The sequence below is a fragment of the Scyliorhinus torazame genome, chromosome 6 (genome assembly GCF_047496885.1).
Source record: "Scyliorhinus torazame isolate Kashiwa2021f chromosome 6, sScyTor2.1, whole genome shotgun sequence".
Classification (NCBI taxonomy): domain Eukaryota; kingdom Metazoa; phylum Chordata; class Chondrichthyes; order Carcharhiniformes; family Scyliorhinidae; genus Scyliorhinus; species Scyliorhinus torazame.
In genome coordinates, this window is record NC_092712.1 from 48,957,253 (window position 1) to 48,977,475 (window position 20,223).

At 44.9% G+C, this 20,223-nt stretch overlaps 1 protein-coding gene across 1 annotated transcript in view; it reads left to right on the forward strand.

Annotated features, from left to right (window-relative positions):
• The first annotated feature begins 679 nt into the window (after positions 1–679).
• dpp6a (dipeptidyl-peptidase 6a) overlaps positions 680–20,223 on the forward strand; it is a 1,922,242-nt gene continuing 1,902,698 nt past the window's right edge. The window contains exon 1 of the mRNA XM_072508192.1: positions 680–1,140. Within this exon, the coding sequence (XP_072364293.1) occupies positions 1,090–1,140 (51 nt within the window). The 5' untranslated portion in view covers positions 680–1,089. The remainder of the gene's footprint in view (positions 1,141–20,223) is intronic.

The following is a 20,223-nucleotide window of genomic DNA, read 5'->3' on the forward strand; positions in this document are numbered from 1 at the left end:
TACCCCCCCCACCTCTACCCCCCCCCAACCCCCCCCCACCTCTACCCCCCCCCACCTCTACCCCCCCCCCACCTCTACCCCCCCCACCTCTACCCCCCCCACCTCTACCCCCCCCCACCTCTACCCCCCCCCACCTCTACCCCCCCCCCACCTCTACCCCCCCCCACCTCTACCCCCCCCCACCTCTACCCCCCCCCACCTCTACCCCCCCCCACCTCTACCCCCCCCCACCTCTACCCCCCCCACCTCTACCCCCCCCCACCTCTACCCCCCCCCACCTCTACCCCCCCCCCACCTCTACCCCCCCCCCCCACCTCTACCCCCCCCACCTCTACCCCCCCCCCACCCCCCCCCCACCCCCCCCCACCTCCCCCCCCCACCCCCCCCCACCTCCCCCCCACCTCTACCCCCCCCCCACCCCACCCCCACCTCACCCCCACCTCTACCCCCCACCACCACCACCATCCCCCTCCACCACCCCTACTACAGCCATAGAAACGCATGAAGGTGTTGTCTCCTAGTCACTGGCGAGCGGCCTGATTTATTACCCCTGGCGCCGGTCCAGGCCGTCCCTCAGCCTCCCCTGTCAGGGGGCTCTTGCTAAAAACACTTGACAGTTTGCTGTCATTAAAGATAATCTGGGGACGCGGCACACTGACAAGGGCGGACACACCGAGACTTGTAAATCCGAACGTGGACGTCTCAACATCTCTGAGGAGGGGGGGGCGACATTTTTATATTTAACAAAATACTAATTTTGAGATTATCGGTCTTCACCGCCCCTCCCTCCCCCCAGCAGATCCATCTCCCGCTATGGGGATCCGCCTGGTCCTTCCCGCCGCCTTCTCGAAGTGCCGCGGACCCGGATCAGCCAGGGCTCTTCAAAAATACCCCAAACAAAACAGCGGGAGCGGCGCTGGCAAGCGCTCCGTCTCGGCACTTTAATTGGGACATCCCTTTTTTCATAGCTCCGCTCATTCACTGACTGGAAACGGGGAGGGTGGGAGCAAGGAAAAGAGGAACTATCGAGGCAACCACAGGGCAAAAGAGGGAGAGAGAGAGAGACCCGAGCAGAGGTAAAGAGCAAGGATGAAGAAACAATCCATGATCAGAACAGCTCAAATGCAAGGCAACGTGATGGTAAGTGAGCGCTGAAGTGAGCACAACACGCTTGCTGTAAATCCAGTAACATCACTCCCTCCAGCAGGGAGACATCATCCTGGGGCTAGCTAGCCCCTCAAGGATAAGTTGCAGCAGAAAGTGAGCTGTCTGCATTGTCGAATAGTTTAGACGCTTGTGACCGATGTTTCATTGTTAAGCGGGCGACGACTGAGGAAATGCAACGATGGCCAACCAGGGGTTGTGTGTGTTGTGTGCATATTCGTGTTAGAATCTACGCCCAGCGGTTGGGACAATCATGCAAAGGTTTTAAGAAAGTGCCACACCCCTCATCCCTCACAGCTGATTTTTTTTTTTTCAAACAGCCTTTTGTGGGGAGGGAGGGGGGCAGGCACTTTATACCACAACTCTGCGGTTTGCATTCAAAAAGAGGGAGAGACCCCGAGGGGGGATTTGAATGGCCAGTGCGAGAAGGGCGTGTTATTTCTGTGGCTGCTTTGAATCAACACTCATTCCACCAAGAGGGGAATACCTGCTGTAGTGGAATGAATCAGTGGAAAGATGTGAATTCACCCCCGCCACTGTAACACTTTGGAGTCGGGGAAAGTTTTTGAGTGGGAAAATACAACCCATGCACATAGTAGTGAGTAGTACTTTAACATGTGGACCTCATCCCAGCGGGGTGATGGTTTTCTGCAGTTGTCCAATTTGGCCGGGTCACTTTACACGTTTGAAACGAAACGGCAAAAGGTGTTCCAGTGTGTGGGTGTGTTGGTTGGGGTGGGGGAGACTGACCCAAATGCGACTCCCGATTTTCACTGTCAGTTTCTGCAAGGTCACGTACAATCAGTGTCTTTACAGTATTTTTTTACACCTTTGCTACACCCAGGTTCTCTATCTCCCCCCCCCCCCCCCCCCCCAACCCCCAATGTGATTTATCCTCAGATTGGCAAGTCATGTCTTAGAAACTCTTTGGAACTCTTCTTGTATACTGATCCATTACTAGGAGAAGGAAACATAGTGTTGAATTACAACAGTGTTATTTCTTCTGCCCTACCTTCCTTAAGAATCTTGCAAAACTGCAGTGAAATGTATGTTAATACGTTTTACCTGTCCTCCCTGTCTGGTGGTATTAATGGAGTAATAAACTGCAAAGCAAACCAATTCGAATGAAAGGTCTGTGATGAATTGTGCGGAAAAAATAACCCCAGACCGTGCTCTGCATATCCGACCCAGCCCATCTCTCCCTGAGCCTTATGTAAGGAGTTAAGACCATGGGTGGAATTTAATCCAGGTGATGGGAGTCTCGCCGTCCAGCTGGGGAGGCGGCGAGAGCACCATGTTGAAGCTGGGGGAAGCTCACTATATTAAGTGCCAGTTAAGCACTTACATGGCCAATGATGAGCCTTCCCCAGGATCAAGGACCCAATCGCCGGCTGGGGGTGGGAAGAGGGGCAGGGGGGTTCAGACAAAGGGGTAAGGGGTGGTTGTTTCAGTGTGCTTACCTTCCCGCTGTTGGGAGCCTTGATCTTGATCAGGCACCAAGTGCCTTTGAATGAGTTCATCCACGAGACCTCCTGCCCCAAACTTAATCGGGGCAGAGGCAGGAAGGCGCCACTGTACCCACCCTATCTCCCTCCAGCCTGACTAAATGCCTCCTTTGCCTCCAAACTCGACTCGTGGGGAGGGCATTGAATTCCACCCCGTATGTGTCACCTTCAAATGAAGGCAGAACTTGATTGGCCCCACAGACCTTCTGGGCGCCTCTGCACCTCCCCAAATCACAGCCCTCCTACGCATTAAAGTGCAGTGAAGTGCCGGAACAATTTAGCCCCTACCATCTTTACACTGATAAAGAAAATCATATCAAAATGCACTGTGTTCATGCTAAACTCTCAGATGTCCCACCCTATAGATGTGTGCATAATCACCCCTAAGTTAAGATGTTAAAGGTAAGGAGATAATGGAACCAAATCACACAGACCTAACTCTGTTCTTGTTTTAAAGTCATCCATTCTGTCCATTATGAATTCCTACTTGCATGTTTGTAATGGTAGCTGCCAACCTCAGGTATGCAGTACAATTCTATCCTCCTGTTGGTGGTTCATGTGGTATTTCCAGTAATGTAGAATAGTCTTCCTAATTGTTCGGAAGCAAAAAATCCATGCAAATGCAATGTGTTTTTTAAAAAAGTATTAAAATGGTAGAATAGCTTGTAATATTTCATTTAAATAGTAATCAAAGACCCTTTGTCATGGGAAGAAATGCATGATAAAATAATAACATTTTCCTGCAGTAACCTTTATATAGCTGGTGCTGTGATTGGCATTTTCAAAGTCAAATGTCTATCACATAATGTTAGGTGCAAAGCCTTTCCTAATACTCAGTTTTGACAGTGAAAGACCAACCACATCAAGCCTCAGTAGAGAAACTCTTTTTAGAAAATGTCTAGCTATTACCACCAATCTATTCCTATTATACTGACAACTTTATAAAAGAAAATCATCACTGTGTCCTGCCAGTGTCGAGACCCTTGATGTTAATCATTGAGAGTGCAATCTCCAAAAGCATTGCTGGCATCTTGTGAAGTGTTATCATCAGCTAAATATGGAAACCATCACTTTCCCATACCCCTAAATGTGTAACAAATATGCAAGTGCTGGCATAGTCCCATTTCACATCTGCTTTTGACAGAATGCACCCCAATGAAGGAATGTGAAATGCATCAATCAATTTGTCACAGAGTAGCCCCACTCAGACTGGGTGACCTGAAATATTGCCCAACATCCACTAGCAAACGTCAGCCTTTGAATCTAAACCAACCCTCCAACAGATAATAAAAACTTTGCTAGTTTGCAAAGAAAAATTACAAACTAGCAGGCCCACCTTTCACTGGGGAGGGTAATGTGGTAGTTATGTTACCAGACTAATAGTCTAAACAGCATGATTTTCATGAATCGTGTGTTTTTGTATTTTATATTTCTGCCATTTTTGGTTTCCTGATATCTGAATACCGGCCCGGTCTCCCCGAACAGGCGCCGGAATGTGGCGACTAGGGGCTTTTCACAGTAACTTCACTGAAGCCTACTTGTGACAATAAGCAATTATTATATTATTATTATAATATCAGTAATAAGTTTTACATGAATCCCGGGTCTGAACTTTGGTATCTATTCCTACTTGATGACACTGGGGTGAACATGATTTCTCTGGTTGCCTGTGAATTACAAGATGATAAAAGCTTAATGGAGACTGAGTTTGAAAAATGTCTGAAAACAGATTGAACATACAAACCACCAGTTCTTTGGAACACACACGTTTCAAAGTGGTCCTTAGGTGGCTTGATCAGAGCTTTTCTACTTCACTCAATTTCACATTAATTTCCATCAATGCGATTTATTTTCCTCTCTCAAAATTAGATTCCAAAATATTTCCAGCAGTTGGCTAACTTTTATACTCCCTAAATAGGTTAGTTTCCAGCCATGCTGATTAGTAGCTTCAAGGTTTTGAACTGATTATAATAAAGACTTTTCCAGTGCAAATTGCCTTCTCAAACATTAGACATCCGGCAGCATTTCCTGAGATCATGGTTCCTTTCGTTCAATGCACCATGAAGTATTGTTATGGTCCGATTTTGAGTAACAAGCCTCTGGATTAGAATTCTCGGAACTGTCTAACTTATACAGCTCTGCACTGAAGGAAATGAGAAGCCTGTAATGAAATTATTATCAGAAAAATTCTTACTTTAGCTTTGGTGAAGTCTGGTGAACTGCTTATCCGAGATATGGGAAATGTATTTGCAAGAACTGCCTTTAGCACATGAGAATTTTCAAGTTGCTGAGTATGAATTTTGATGGGCTCCTATCCTGTTATGTCCTCTGACACCCTATTGAAAAAAATGAATCAAGCAATGACAGCTTGGAGTTAACACACCTTGTAATGGAAGGTCTTGAGAAGAACTCATGCTCTAATGCAATTTTTCAGGAGTTAAATAGATATCGGTCACTTCTGTGGAGATCCACAGAAAGAACTCTCATTTAATAAGCCTGATTACCTTAATGCACATTCAGAGAAAGTGTCTCAGAAGCCAGATTCAATGTTATTATTGCAAGGCCCTTCATCATTCCATGTGGAAATGACCAATTGCTAGCTATCTGTATGAAATCTGACAGGTCTCCAGACTCGCGCAGTGAAATCTCAAATCTCGCTCCAAATAAATGTACTGATATCTCAACACTAATCAGGGTCCCCTTCTGCAGTTTTTTTTCATAACCATTATTTTCCTATGTGGCTTTGTTTCATAATGCACCTCGAGAGGTTTTATTATGTTAAAGATTGGATGTAAAAGTGAGCTGTTGTTGCTAAGATAAAACCCGAGATATGGATCCGAAATACCAGGTTAATGATTACAGCTAATATCCCATTTGAAGTGTTATTTTTGAGTCACTTTTATTGGAAATGAGAATGGGCAACTACTAGATAGCTTTATACATCTCGCAAATTAGTACTGCTGTACTGTATCGCCAAATCTGTGCTTGGGCCTCCCTACCCTGAATTTCTGAAGTTCAGTAATACTTTTGACTGTTCCTTAGACAAGAGAAATGGCTCAAGTTGGGAGACTTTTATTGTTACATGCCAGCCTTGATTTGATAGGAACTCTCTTGTCCCTGAGTCATAAGGGTGTGAGTTCAAGCTTCAGGTCAGGACATAACTCAGGCTGACACAAAAGGTCAGTACTGAGAGAGAGGTCTGCATTGTTAAAGGTGTCCTCCCTCAGCTGGGATGTTAAATTTGCCCTTTGAATCACATGCAAAAAAATGGAACCATTCAAAGAAGAGGATGTTTATCCTGCTGATATTCTAGCCAACATACTTCCCTCGACCTACACCACTGAGAGAATAATTGGACTATCTGGCTATTCATCTCATTGCTGTATTTGTCTATATTACAACAGTGCACAATTTATTAGCTGTGAAGCTTTTAGTGATGTGCTGAGGACATGAAGATGCTATGTAGAAGCAGGCTCTTTCTATATATCATATTTACATTATATCAAAACCTTTAGGGCCTCGAAGGTGTCCTGAGTTAATTGCGTTTTACCACATTATAGTGGTAATTTTAAAAACTCATGACGCTGATCATTCTCAGTTAATGTGCTCAAACAATTTTTGTTGTGTGGCAGCTTGCAAACCTCATTCACAATTAACTGAAAGGTAATCTGGGTATACTTGCCAAATCCATCCATTTTACATTTGGACGAGCAAGCAACCCAGAAACACGCTTGTTCATCCACCAGAATTTCAAAAGTGCCAACCTCTATTAACTGGAAGCAGAACCCCCCCCCCTCGCCGCCCTTGATGATGATGTATATATTTTTTTAACCTGTCAATAGTCCCTAATAAGCACTGATGTGTAAGCAGAATTGATTTGGGATTTCTGCCTGGAATTAATGATGTTAGAACGGAGCAATTATTTCACATCAAATCACACCCAACACAAAAAAAACCCAATGAAGATAAGATGAAAGATTGCAGGCAGGGGTTTTTAAGGAGCATACTGCAGCCGGCAAAACATCAATTAACTTTGGTCTTCCCTCCGGGACATCAAAGACGTGATAGCATGCATAATGGACGGCGGTGTAAGGCTAGCTCATTTAAGATTTTATACGGAATGTCATTATAGAATGTGGTAGGTGCAACTAAGAAGAGTGTAATGAAATCTAATCTGGAAAAGTTATCCAACAGGTGAGCAAGGCCATATATAGAACAAGCCAAGCACAAGGCTTTATTTCTAAAAGAATAGAATGAAAATAAGGACATTATGCTCAACTTGGATGAAACCGGGGTGAGACCATACTGTGTGTAGTTCCGGTCAGTACATTGTAAAAAAGAACATAGAGATACTGGAGAGGGTGCAGAAGAGATTAACAACAATGATACCAGGTATGCGTATCAGGAAAGGAGTGATAGATAGGGTGTTGTTTCCATTCGACAAAGAAGGCTGAGGGGTGATTTAATAGAGGTATTTAAAAGTATGGAAGATTTTGATGGATAGGACACAGAAAGAACATTCTTTTTGTGGGGGACAGTACAACTAGAGGTCATCGATGTAAATTGGTCATCGAGAAATCCAAATCTAATTCAGAAAAAACTTTTTTATCCAAAGAGTATATAAAGTTGCCATAGTCCCAGATGACCATGGCCTGCTTCCCCTTTGAGGGGGAGAGCTGATTGGTGGTGATTTAGTCTCTGAGGATCACCACACCTCAGGCTCGGGGCAAGGTTGAGAAGGCGAGGACTTCATGACCAACCTCAGCCGGTAAGGGAATTGAACCCGCGCTGCTGGCCTTGCTCTGTATCATGAACCAGCTGTCCAGCCAACTGAGCTAAAGCATATGAAGAAGAAGGGCATAAAGGGTTATTATTTTGTTGAGTAAAGAGTGGAACATAAACAACGGCATACCATGTTTGGACAAAATGATTTGTTTCTGTGCTGTACATCTTGTATAATCCAATTTCATAGTCAAGTTAATCATGAATTGTACAGCACAGCTGGAGGCCATTTGGCTCACTGGGTGTTGGTTCTTTGAAAAAGCTATCTAATTAAGCCCCCCCCCCCCCCATTCTCTCTCCAAAGTCCAACAAATGTTCCCCTTTCAAGTATATACAATTAGACTACAGCGAAAGTATGATAAAAGTGTGGAATAAACTGCTATGACGAGTAACTGGGACAAATAAATTGGGAAAGCTCAAAATGAAATTGGATGTTGTGTTGGTTACTGGGGAGATCAACTTTATTTGGTCAAATCAGTCTTATGATCTTTATTGTGCTCTCCGGGGCTGCACGGAAAAGGCAGGGAAGTGACACCAGGTCAATTGCTCATGCTAACACCTGTGACAGCCACAATGGGCCAAATGGCTTCTTTTTGTGATACCAAAAGGAGTTCAATGATTTCATGCACCAGAGTCACATTAATTAGAAGTGTCTTCCGTTTGATAGGCTAATTAATGGGAATTAGAGGAGAAATTGTTCAGGATTTCTGTTCCAGAATGTTATCCAGATGTGAGTACCTCGCAGGAATCCCAACTGAGAGCGAAATTGGGCTTGAACAAAATAAGTCTCCCAATCAAACAGCCTGCTGACATTCACTGACCAGTTTACACTTGATGATTGGACATTTGGGCCAGCTCTGAAAGTAGATGATTGTTAAAAATGCTGAATACGCAAAATGGATATTGCATTCAAAGTGTTTGGCCCTTTCTCAGTCGGATAGTCAGATACCAGGCATTCTGATGTTTGATGCATCTGTTTATTAAGCCCAGGACATCCTGAAGATACATTAAATTAATAAATTTTCATTTTTATCTTTTATTATTATCGCCATTATAAACTTTCTGAAATCAATTATTACAGCCAGAGGAGGAGTCGACAATGCTGAAAGGATGATTCCTTCTATTGCTGGGTCTAGTGAAATTGTACGTTCATGTATAAAATGCAGATTGATTCTTTTTAACTGTACCAATAAATGTTCTACTTGGATGTTAATTAACAGTTTTTGTTATCATGCAAGTGTTCAGCAAACATTTTTTTGTGTTTACCAAAGAACCAATACGTTGGCCTAGTTTAGATCACAAACAAGTTTGTTTGCATCCTTGTCACTGATTTTCAAGCATGCTTTGGGGATAGATGAAAGGCAAGAAGTCTCTTGTGGAAGTTGTATACGGGTCCCCTAACTATAATCACCTGGTAAGGTGGAACATAAAGGAGGAAATAATTGGCGCTTGTCAGAAAGGCATGGCGGTATTCATGGGAGATTTCAAATTACTTATAGACCGGAAATTCAGATGGACAAATGTAGCCCATATGAAGAGTTCATTGCATGGCTTCAGGATAGTTTCGTGGAACAGCAGGTAGCACAAGTGGATAGCACTGTGGCTTCACAGTGCCAGGGTCCCAGTTTCGATTCCTCGCAGGGTCACTGTCTGTGTGGTGTCAGCACGTTCTCCCATTGTCTGCGTGGGTTTCCTCCTAGTGCTCCGTTTTCCTCCCGCAGTCCAAAGATGTGCAGGTTAGGTGGATTGGCTATGATAAATTGCCCTTAGTGACCAAAAAGGTTAGGAGCAGTTGTTGGGTTACGGGGATAGGGTGGAAGTGAGGGCTTAAGTGGGTCAGTGCAGACTCGATGGGCCGAATGGCCTCCTTCTGCACTGTATGTTCTATGTTCTAACAGCATGTTCTGGGGCAAAGCAGAGAATAGGTGATACTAGATCTGGTACTGCGCAACAAGATGGGAGTAATTACTGATCTCACAGTTAAGGCACCCCTGGGAGCAGTGGCCTTAACATGATTGAATTTTACATTCAGTTTGAGGAAGGAAGGAAATCTGAGACATTGGGCGGGATTTTCTGCACACACCTCACGGTGTGTTTTGCGGCAGTGGTGGTAGCGGCCTGCCGTTGGCCAGTGGCTGGGTCCTCTGGTCCCTCCGCTGTCAGCAGGGTTTTCTGTTGTATGCCCTACCCCGCTACTGGCGGGACAGGATGACCGTAAAATTGCGGCCTGTGTTTTTTGACTTAAATAAGGGCAATTATGAGGGCATGTAAGTTAAGTTGGCAAAAGTGAATTGGAAAATTGGGTTGCGGAATAGGCGAACGGAGATGGATGCAGTGGCAAACATTTAAGGGATATTTCAGGATAGATACATTCCAACAAGTAATAAAATGTCCAAGAGATGGATCCACTATTCATGGTTAATGGTTAACTAGAATGGTTAAAGATACTATCAAACTTAAATAAAAAGCAAAAACAGGTGGAAGGTCAGAAGTTTGGACAGAATATAAGGAACAGAAAAGGGTGACAAAAAGATTAATAAGGAGGGAAAAATTAGAGCATGAGAGAAAGCTAGCCAGGAATATAAAAACAGATAGTAATTATTTTAAAAAGAAAATGAACAGAAAAGGGTGACAAAAAGATTAATAAGGAGGGAAAAATTAGAGCATGAGAGAAAGCTAGCCAGGAATATAAAAACAGATAGTAATTATTTTAAAAAGAAAATAGTTAACAAAGTAAGCGTTGATCTTATAGAAAGTGAGTCTGGAGAATCGATAAAGGAAAGCTAGGCATTGGCAGATAAATTAAACAGGTATTTTTCATCAGTCTTCACTATTTGGGCATCCCAGAAACAGCTTAAAATCAGGAAATGGAAGGGAGGGATGAAGTCAGGAAAATTACAGTCACCAGAGAAGTGGTACTGACTAGATTGTTAGAGCTGCGAGCTGACAAGAGCCTGGGTCCTGGTGGACTTCATCCTAGAGTTTTAATAGAAGTGTCCAATGAGATAGTTGATGCATTGTTTTAATTTTCCAAAACTCCCTGGATTTGAGGAAGGTTCCATTAGATTGGAAGATAGCAAGTGTAACTCCATTATTCAAAAAGGGAGGGAGATAGAAAGTGCAAAACTAAGGCCAATTAACTTAACATCTGTCATAGGGAAAATACCAGAAGCTATTATTAAAGAAGTTATTGCGGATCACTTGGATAAACTCAAGATAATCGGGCAGAGCTAACATTGTTTTGTGAAATGAATATCATGTTTAACCAACTTATTGGAGCTCTTTGAGGACGTAACATGTGCTATGGATGAAGGGGAACTGGTGGATGTACTGTACTTACATTTCTAGAAGGCATTTGATCAAGTGCCACATCAAAGGTTATAGTGGAAAATAACATCTCGTGTTACAGGGGTAGCATATTAGCATGGATAGAAGTTTGGCTGGCCAACAGGAAGCATAGAGTAGGCATAAATGGGTCTTTTCGGGATTGGCAATATGTAACAAGTGGTGTGCCACGTGGGTCAGTGCTACAATCTCAACTGTTTACAATTGATACAAATGACGTGGATGAAGGGATAGTTGCCAAATGGCCTGATGACACAAAGATGGGTAGGAAAGTAAATTGTGAAGAGGGCAGAAAGGGACATAGATAGGTTAGGTGAGTGGGCACAGATCTGGAAAATTAAATACAATGTGGGAAAATGTGAAGTTGTCCATTTCGGCAGGAAGAATAAAAAATAAGAATATTATCTAATTGATTGCACAGAGTACTAGTGAGACCACATCTGGAACACTGTGCACAGTATTGGTCACATTATTTAAGGAAGGACATATGTACTTTGGATAATGTTCAGAGAACATTTCTCAGACCAGTACCTGGAATGGGTGGATTGTTTTATGAGGAAAGGTTGGACAGGTTAGACGTGTTTTAGGAGTTTAGAAGAGTAAGAGGCAACTCGATCGAAGCATACAAGATCCTGAGCGGTATTCACAGGGTGGATGTGAAGAGGCTACTTCCTCTTGTGGAAGAATCAAGAACTGTGGGGGTCACTGCTTAAAAATACGGGGTCACCCATTGAAAACTGAGATGAGGCAAAAAATAATTCCCTCAGAGGTTCGTGAGTCTTTGGAATTTTCTTCCTGAAAAGGAGGCAGCAGCAGAGTCTTTGAATATTTTTAAGGCAAAGGTGGATAGATTCTTGGGAAGCAAGAGGGGGAGAGGTTATCAGGCGGTAGGCAGGATGCAGATTTGAGGTTGCTATCAGAGCAGCCATGATATCAAATAGCAGAGCATTTCCTGGGGCTGAATGGCCTACTCCAGCTCTTTGTATATTTGTTTGATTGAGGTGACAGGTATGAGGCACTTGACCCAGAAAGTGGGTGGAATTCTGTGATCCTCAAAATGCTGGTGAAAATTCGATAAAATAAAAATAAAATTTGTTTCATTCAGGTTTTAGCAAATAGCCCCAAATTAAACAAAACAAATTGCGGGATGACACGCACAAAATGTCGGTAAAAATCCCAGAATCAAAAACTTTAATTCACTGAATCACTGTAAAACAGCACCCAAAAGAGGATCGATGAACCACAAACTCCTCTGATTTATTTATTGTAAGTCACAAAGGATACAGCTGCTGAAGGCTTTTCTGCATAAATAACAAAATTGTAAACTTGTTTTCCAATTCCTTTAGCAGTAATGAGATTCAGTTCGGTGAAATCCACCTTGATTTTCACTCTCAGATGCGATGAACTCGAAAGCCAGGATTAGTGCAATATAGTTAATATTCTGAATGATTACTCTCTCCCAAGTATTCGCAGGGAAGACATGAACAAGATGCCCTCACTAAACAGAGATGACCAAAGTAAAATCAATGGCTTTTGATATAAATGAGATGGATGTCCTCAAAAGTTTTAGAGGGATCAAAGCAAATCGCCAGGGATAAATGGTATTTATCCCAGGATTCTGAAGAAGGATTAAAGTGGAGGTTTGTGAGGAACTGACGAGTATCGCGATGGAGTCAATGGACACTGGGAGGTACTTTCAGCTTGATGCCCATATTTATAATGCAGGATAAACATTCACAGGAAACGAGAGGCTTATTAGTCCTACTTCCAGTCTGTGTAAAATAATGACAGTGCTTATCAGGAGTATCTATATAGTAATAATAGCGGTGTATAGTGACACAGTACTCCCAGCTAGAATAAAGATGATCAGGTAACTCCCCCATCAATCCTGGCTGTAAGTGACTGGAATTGAATTCATGCACTTAATTTGTGGATAATCAACTTCTGCTCACTCCATTTTGCCGGAGAAATCATCATCCTTTCATCAGGAGACTGCTGTGGTTTTGATCAAGAGTCCTGTTTTCTCAACTTCATCAGGACTTTTTTAAAGCAGCTTTTGCTGACTGGTGATAATAATGTGCCCTTTAAAAGGACTCTCTTTTCTGAGTAAATACGCTTTGTAAAGTGGACTGAACGCAAAACACCGCGGATGCCGGAGAACCGAAATAAAAACAGAAAATGCTGGGAAAACCCAGCAGGCCCGGCAGCATCTGTGGAGAGAAAAGCACAGTCAACGTTCCGAGTCCAGCCAAAGAGGAAGAGTCACATTGGAGTCGAAACATTAACTTTCGTTTCCCTCTCCACAGGTACTGCCAAACCTGCTGCGTTTTTGAGCATTTTCTGCTTTGTTGTGAAGTAGGCTGTTTGCAGTGAGGACTGTCATTAATTGCTACGCCAGCCACCAACTCATTGGCTGATGCAGTGATGTCAATAGACGCTCGGAATAATAATCCAGTAAATAATGGTGAAAATAGATTCACTTTTGTGTCTCCTTTGAGCAACTATCTCCCACGTTGACTGAGGAGAGGTATATGATTCTCTTGTACCAAGAATTCTGAAAAATGTTTGACTGGGGGCACGATTTAACCAGATAAATCTATGTCTGGTTTTGGATGGGCTTAGGGGGGTGTTTCTTGGTGGCTGCAGCATCGAGAAGCACCTCGCTATTCAACGGCACTTTGCCATTTTTGGGGGGGCCTCAGGGGTTTCCCTCCGACGAGGCCGCACTTAAGAGTAATTTCCAGCTGGAGAGCTAAGCAGAAAAGGCCCCTTGCAGATCGGGGGGCCATTTGTCTGGCTGCCCCAAACTCCTACCCCCTTCAGCCCCCCTCCTCAGTTTTCGACCCCCCTCCAACCCCGGGCCCGATCTCTGGCAGTGCCAACCTAACACCCTGTCACTAACACTCTAAAAATGCCCCAGTCAGCCTGGCAGTGCCACCCAGGCTAGGGTGACACTGCCCGGGTGAGTGGGTGGCACTGCCAGTGTGCCAGGCTGGCAATGCCAAGGTGCCCAGGTGCCAAATGAAATGCCAGGGTGCCGCCGTGCCCTGTCCCCGACTAGGGGTGGGGTGGGGCGGAGGGTCTCTAATGGCCTGGGAGAACCCCCAAGGTGCCATTCCTACTGGTTCACGTTTGTGGCGACCAGTACTAAATGGCGCCTTGGCGAGGTCTCGCAGGTGCGGCCATTAGGTCACGTGCGCTGGGAGAATCCCACGAATGTATAATGTTCCATTTAAATATGCTGATCTGGATCACGCCCCATGAGGGTGTGATTCAAATCGTGACGTCTCGTGAGACGCCGTTAAATCTCCCGAGGCAATCCGAGCATCACAAATCCCATGAGAGGGATTCAACGGCCTCGTCCTGACACCAAGACGGGCGCATCCTGGTTGTTAAATTGCACCCTGTATCTCATATGAAAGGTTATTGGGCAATTTCAGAGTTCTGGTGATTCCGATTAAATCAGGGTAAGAAACTGTGAAGTCTGGAAGTCAATCGCTATTTCTGAGAGTCACGTCAGGGTAGTGAGGTGAAGGGGTGTTGAGGGAAGTGGCCCAACACTTTGAGCAGGTGTTCCCATAATGTGGGTCACTACTCCCACTGGAAGCATGGAAACGAGTAATTGCGGGAATGAGCTGTAAGGAAGCAATGCCGTGGAGCAGAGACTGAGTGAGAGGCTTGAGATCAGTTCCGAGTCCCCTTTGAATGTGCATGCTTTGTTTTTGCTGGAAAACATAGCTTAATTCTCTCTGCTCTGATGCCCAATCACTGCCACCTATAAAATGGTTAGTGTTCACTTAATTTTGTTTAACTATGATGTTTCAAATCCACCCCCCCATCCCTGTGCCAAACCCCCTTCAATGACCCTTCCCCATTGAAACATAAAGTCTGAAGCATTAAAATATGGTCACATTAGCAAAAGGTTTTGGAAACATGACTTAGGGTCATTATGGCATAGTCGGGAGACCATTGGGTCAATCGAGTGCATGCCAACTCTGCGGACCAATTCAATGAGTCCCATTCACCTGCTCTGTCCCTGAAGCCCGGCTAGTTTATTTTATTCAAATACCCATCCTTTCGAGATTATTTATCATTATCTCTAGCACCACCCTCATAGGCAGCCAGTTGGTTTACAGGTGCAACAGGTGATTAAGAAGGCAAATGGAGTTTTGTCTTTCATTGCTAGAGGGATGGCGTTTTAAGACTAGGGAGGTTATGCTGCAATTGTATAAGGTGTTAGTGAGGCCACACCTGGAGTATTGTGTTCAGCTTTGGTCTCCTGACCTGAGAAAGGACATACTGGTGCTGGAGGGTGTGCAGAGTTGATTCACTCGGTTAATCCCAGAGTTGAGAGGATTGGATTACGAGGACAGGTTGAGTAGACTGGAACTGTACTCGTTGGAATTTAGAAGGATGCGGGGGATCTTATAGAAACATATAAAATTATGAAGGCAATAGATAGGATAGATGCGGGCAGGTTGTTTCCACTGGCGGGTGAAAGCAGAACTATGGGGCAATAGCCTCAAAATAAGGGGAAGTAGATTTAGGACTGAGTTTAGGAGGAACTTCTTCACCCAAAGGGTTGTGAATCTATGGAATTCCTTGCCCAGTGAAGCAGTTGAAGCTCCTTCATTAAATGTTTTTAAGATAAAGATAGATAGTTTTTTGAAGAATAAAGGGATTAAGAGTTATGGTGTTCAGGCCGGAAAGTGGAGCTGAGTCCACAAAAGATCAGCCATGATCTCATTGAATGGCGGAGCAGGCTCGAGGGGCCAGATGGCCTACTCCTGCTCCTAGTTCTTATGTTCTTAGTTCCACGCCATTACCACTCACTGCAGGAAACCACAGCCCCTCTGCACCCGTTACCCCAAACCTTAAATCTGTGTCTCCTGGTCGGTTAATGAAAATAACTTTTCTTCGTACACATTCTCTAAACCTGTCATAACCTTGTACATGTCTCCTACTTGCCTTCACACAATGCCCTGGGCTGAGGTATTTGCTGATGACCCCTGACTAGGAGGGTCAAATGAAGCTGAGAAAGCAGCTCCAAAATCACAGAGACAAAATAAATATATATCAATAGCCCAAGAAATGTAATCAAGACAAATGCAAAGTGCCACACATAGGACTGAGAAAGAAATACTGTCATGTGAAAGTATCTTTAAGAAATGGGTGTTTATAAATGGGTGTGTATATAAATATCTGTAGTGAGGGTACCTTTAAGAAATGGGTGTTTATTACTGCAGTGAAATCAGAGAGTGGTTGGAGCTGGGTTGTCTGTCAGCTTTTTACTTTTGTTTTAGGCTGTTTACTGCAGGGTGTGTTTTTGTTTCGTTTTCAGAGCTGGATAGCTGCAGTCACAGCCAGAAGGGGAATTAGTCTCTCTCTCTGTAATCTAAAAACTGTAAATCGATCCTTTGGTGATTTAAAACCAATAACTGCTCTCAGTAGTGACTTTAACCTGATGTGCTTCTGTTAAAAGTTCTTTTTTAAGTCTTATGGATGTTAAAAGGAAAGCTTAAAGGATTACTTAGTGTTGTATTCTTTGGGGGTTGTATTTGAATTAATGGTTGCTAAGGTGTTCACTGTATGTTTTAAAAAGGTTAACATAAATTCAGAGAATAAACATTGTTTTTTGCTTTAAAAAAAATAGTTTCCCATTTCTGCTGTACTACACCTGTAGAGTGGGCCGTGTGCTCCCCATACCACAATCTATTAAAAGTTGTGGGTCAGGCGAACTCCATGATACACTTTGGGGTTCTCTAATCCCTGGCCCATAACAATACGCATATCCTCTGTGACCGGTATTGAGATAACAACCCTGGAGGTGGAAATGGATCTTGGAGTCTGAGTGGGCTTGATGCCAAACATATCAAAGCATTATATCCAGGAGAATATAAAGCTACATAGCCACAACAGCTGAATATATGTCTGACAAATTTGTGGTAAAATGATATTCTAGTCAAACATCTCCTTCAGCATTGTGTCCAGTTGTAGTTGTGGAAATACAAGAGAGGCATTTGTGGGAGAGAATGCAGAGTGATCTCTAGTATCAGATCAGGAATCCGTGTTGTGATGTATGATCGATCCTGTGACCGTCTTGGTTCAGGGGTAGCTCTCTGGCCTCTGAGTCAGAAGTTGTGTTTCCAAGTTCCACTCCAAAGACCTGGGCATATAATCTAGGCTGAAACTTTATCGCAATACTGAGGCATCATTGCAGTGTCAGAGATGCTGTCTTTAGGGTGAGATGTTAAACCAAAGGCCTTGCCTGGCCTCTGAGGTGGATTTGAAAGATTCCATGGACAGGATTTCTGCCACTCTAAGATTTGTTGGGGAATGCACCCCCATTGATACCGCTGTCCTGTAGCCATTTAACGTTGGTAGGGCAGGACCTCAACCCTGATCTGAGGAGGACGTTCTACCTTAGAACTGACAGCCAATTGGATGTCTGGGACTCTGGTCCCAGCAGCACCACGTTTGAGCGGTGGCCGCCATTGGGACTGTAGCCTGTCCCTGAAGAAGTGGAGTTCATGAGGCTAAATTGAAGGTAAGTCCTGGATATTGATGGGGCCTGCTAGGGAAGTGAGTGGGCTTGTGGGGGAAGGGGGTGTGGGGTGGCATCTTTGAGAGGCCCGGGGTGAGAATTAAAGGAAGGGGGGATGAACTTTAGGGGTGGGGTGCCTATGATGGGCACAGGGAAGGGACATCTAAAGAAGGTACCTTGAATCCCAACCCCCTTGCCTCACACCAGCCTGTGCTGCTGAAGGAAAATCATGGCAGGGATGGGATGAAGCACTTCGGTGGCCATTAATTAGCCACTTATGGACTTCAAAATTCACGAGCTAATGGGACATTAAACGCCTCTACTGACCCCCACCCCCATAAAATAGGCGACAGTTCCCTCCCACCCCACCATCAAACCTGTTGGCTGGGGTTTGGAAAATTCCACCCTCATGGAGCACTTTTAAGAAAAACAGAGATTACCCTGGTTTGTATTTATCCCTCAACCAAGATCATCAAAACAGGTTATTTGGCCATTTCTCTCATTGTTCTTTGCTGTATGTAAATTGGTAACCGTATCTTGTACATCATAGCAGGTCTACATTTAAAAAAACACTTAATTTAGGATTTTACAAGATTGTGAAAGACACTAAATAAATTCAAGTTCTGCTTTAAGTATTCCCATAAAATATCTATAGAACTAAATGTCTTGGACATTGTACAATCTGTAACCTCATGGCCTGGCATGTCCCCCACTCTACCATTACCACCAAGCCAGTGGATCAATCCTGGTTCAATGAAAAGTGCAGCATGCCAGGAGCAACATCAGACATACCTAAAAATGAGGTGTCAACCAGGTGAAGTTACAGCACAGGACTACTTATGTGCCAAACAGCATAAGCAACAAGTAATAGACAGTTAAGCAAATCATAGAATTTACAGTGCAGAAGGAGGCCATTCGGCCCATCGAGTCTGCACCGGCTCTTGGAAAGAGCACCCTGCCCAAGGTCCACACCTCCACCCTATCCCCATAACCCAGTAACCCCACCCTACACTAAGGGCAATTTTGGACACTATGGGCAATTTAGCATTGCCAATCCACCTAACCCGCACGTCTTTGGACTGTGGGAGGAAACCGGAGCACCCGGAGGAAACCCACGCACACACGGGGAGGATGTGCAGACTCCGCACAGACAGTGACCCAAGCCGGAATCGAACCTGGGACCCTGGAGCTGTGAAGCACTTGTGCCATCCACAATGCTACCGTGCTGCCCCTAACCACAACCATGTGATCAGATCTCAGCTCTGCAGGCCTGTCATATAAAGTAGCGAAATGTGATCTGTGCAAAAGATAGGCTGAAGCATTTGCAACAATCTTCAGCTAGAAGTACCGAGCCGATGATCCATCCCGGCCTCCTCCGGAGGTCCCCAGCATCACCTTGTCATTCTTCAGCCAATTTGATTCACTTCACATGATATCAAGAAATGGGGGCAGCACTGTGGCACAGTGGGTTAGCCCTGCTGCCTCACGGCGCCGAGGTCCCAGGTTCGATCCCGGCTCTAGAGTTTGTGTGGAGTTTGCACGTTCTCCCCGTGTTTGTGTGGGTTTCACCCCCACAACCCAAAAATGTGCAGGTTAGGTGAATTGGTCACGCTAAATTGCCCCTTAATTGGAAAAAAATTAATTGGGTATTCTAAATGTATAAAGAAAAAGAAATGGCTGAAGGTACTGGATACTGCAAAGGCTATGGACCCTGATAATGAACCGGCAATAGTACGGAAGACTTGTGCTCCCGAACTTGTTGCACCCCTAACAGGCATCTACCTGCCAATGTGGAAAATTACCTAGCTATGTCCTGTACACGAGCAGAACAAATCCCATCCAGCCAGTTACCGCCCCATCAGTCTACTCTCCATCACCAGTAAAGTGATGGCAGAAGACATCAACAGTGCTATCAAGCGGCACTAACTCCTGCTCACGGATGCTCAGTTTGGGGTCTGCCAGGTTTACTCAACTCCTGACCTACTGACAGCCTTGGTTCAAACATCGAGTCGATTTCGGCGGGAGTGGAGCTGGCTGGTTAGTCAGTTTCAGCGGGAGCTGTGCGGAAGTGGCTGCTGGGAGGTAAGTCTGTCCTTTAAAAACACTTGTCTTTGCAGGGGCAGGCCAGTCGATTTCGGCGGGAGAACAGCTGGTGAGTCAGTTTCAGCGGGAGCAGTGCGGAAGTGGCTGCTGGGAGGTAAGTCTGTCCTTTAAAAACACTTGTCTTTGCAGGGGCAGGCCAGTCGATTTCGGCGGGAGTGGAGCTGGCTGGTTAGTCAGTTTCAGCGGGAGCTGTGCGGAAGTGGCTGCTGGGAGGTAAGTCTGTCCTTTAAAAACACTTGTCTTTGCAGGGGAAGGCCAGTCGATTTCGGCGGGAGAACAGCTGGTGAGTCAGTTTCAGCGGGAGCAGTGCGGAAGTGGCTGCTGGGAGGTAAGTCTGTCCTTTAAAAACACTTGTCTTTGCAGGGGCAGGCCAGTCGATTTCGGCGGGAGTGGAGCTGGCTGGTTAGTCAGTTTCAGCGGGAGCTGTGCGGAAGTGGCTGCTGGGAGGTAAGTCTGTCCTTTAAAAACACTTGTCTTTGCAGGGGAAGGCCAGTCGATTTCGGCGGGAGAACAGCTGGTGAGTCAGTTTCAGTGGGAGCAGTGCGGAAGTGGCTGCTGGGAGGTAAATCTGTCCTTTAAAAACACTTGTCTTTGCAGGGGCAGGCCAGTCGATTTCGGTGGGAGAACAGCTGGTTAGTCAGTTTCAGCGGGAGCTGTGCGGAAGTGGCTGCTGGGAGGTAAGGCTGTCCTTTAGTCAGGGGCACAGATAGGAGATTTTGTGGGAGCGTGAGAGACTCACATTTGGTATGTTGCCTCCCAGGTGCAAGGGTACGTGATGTC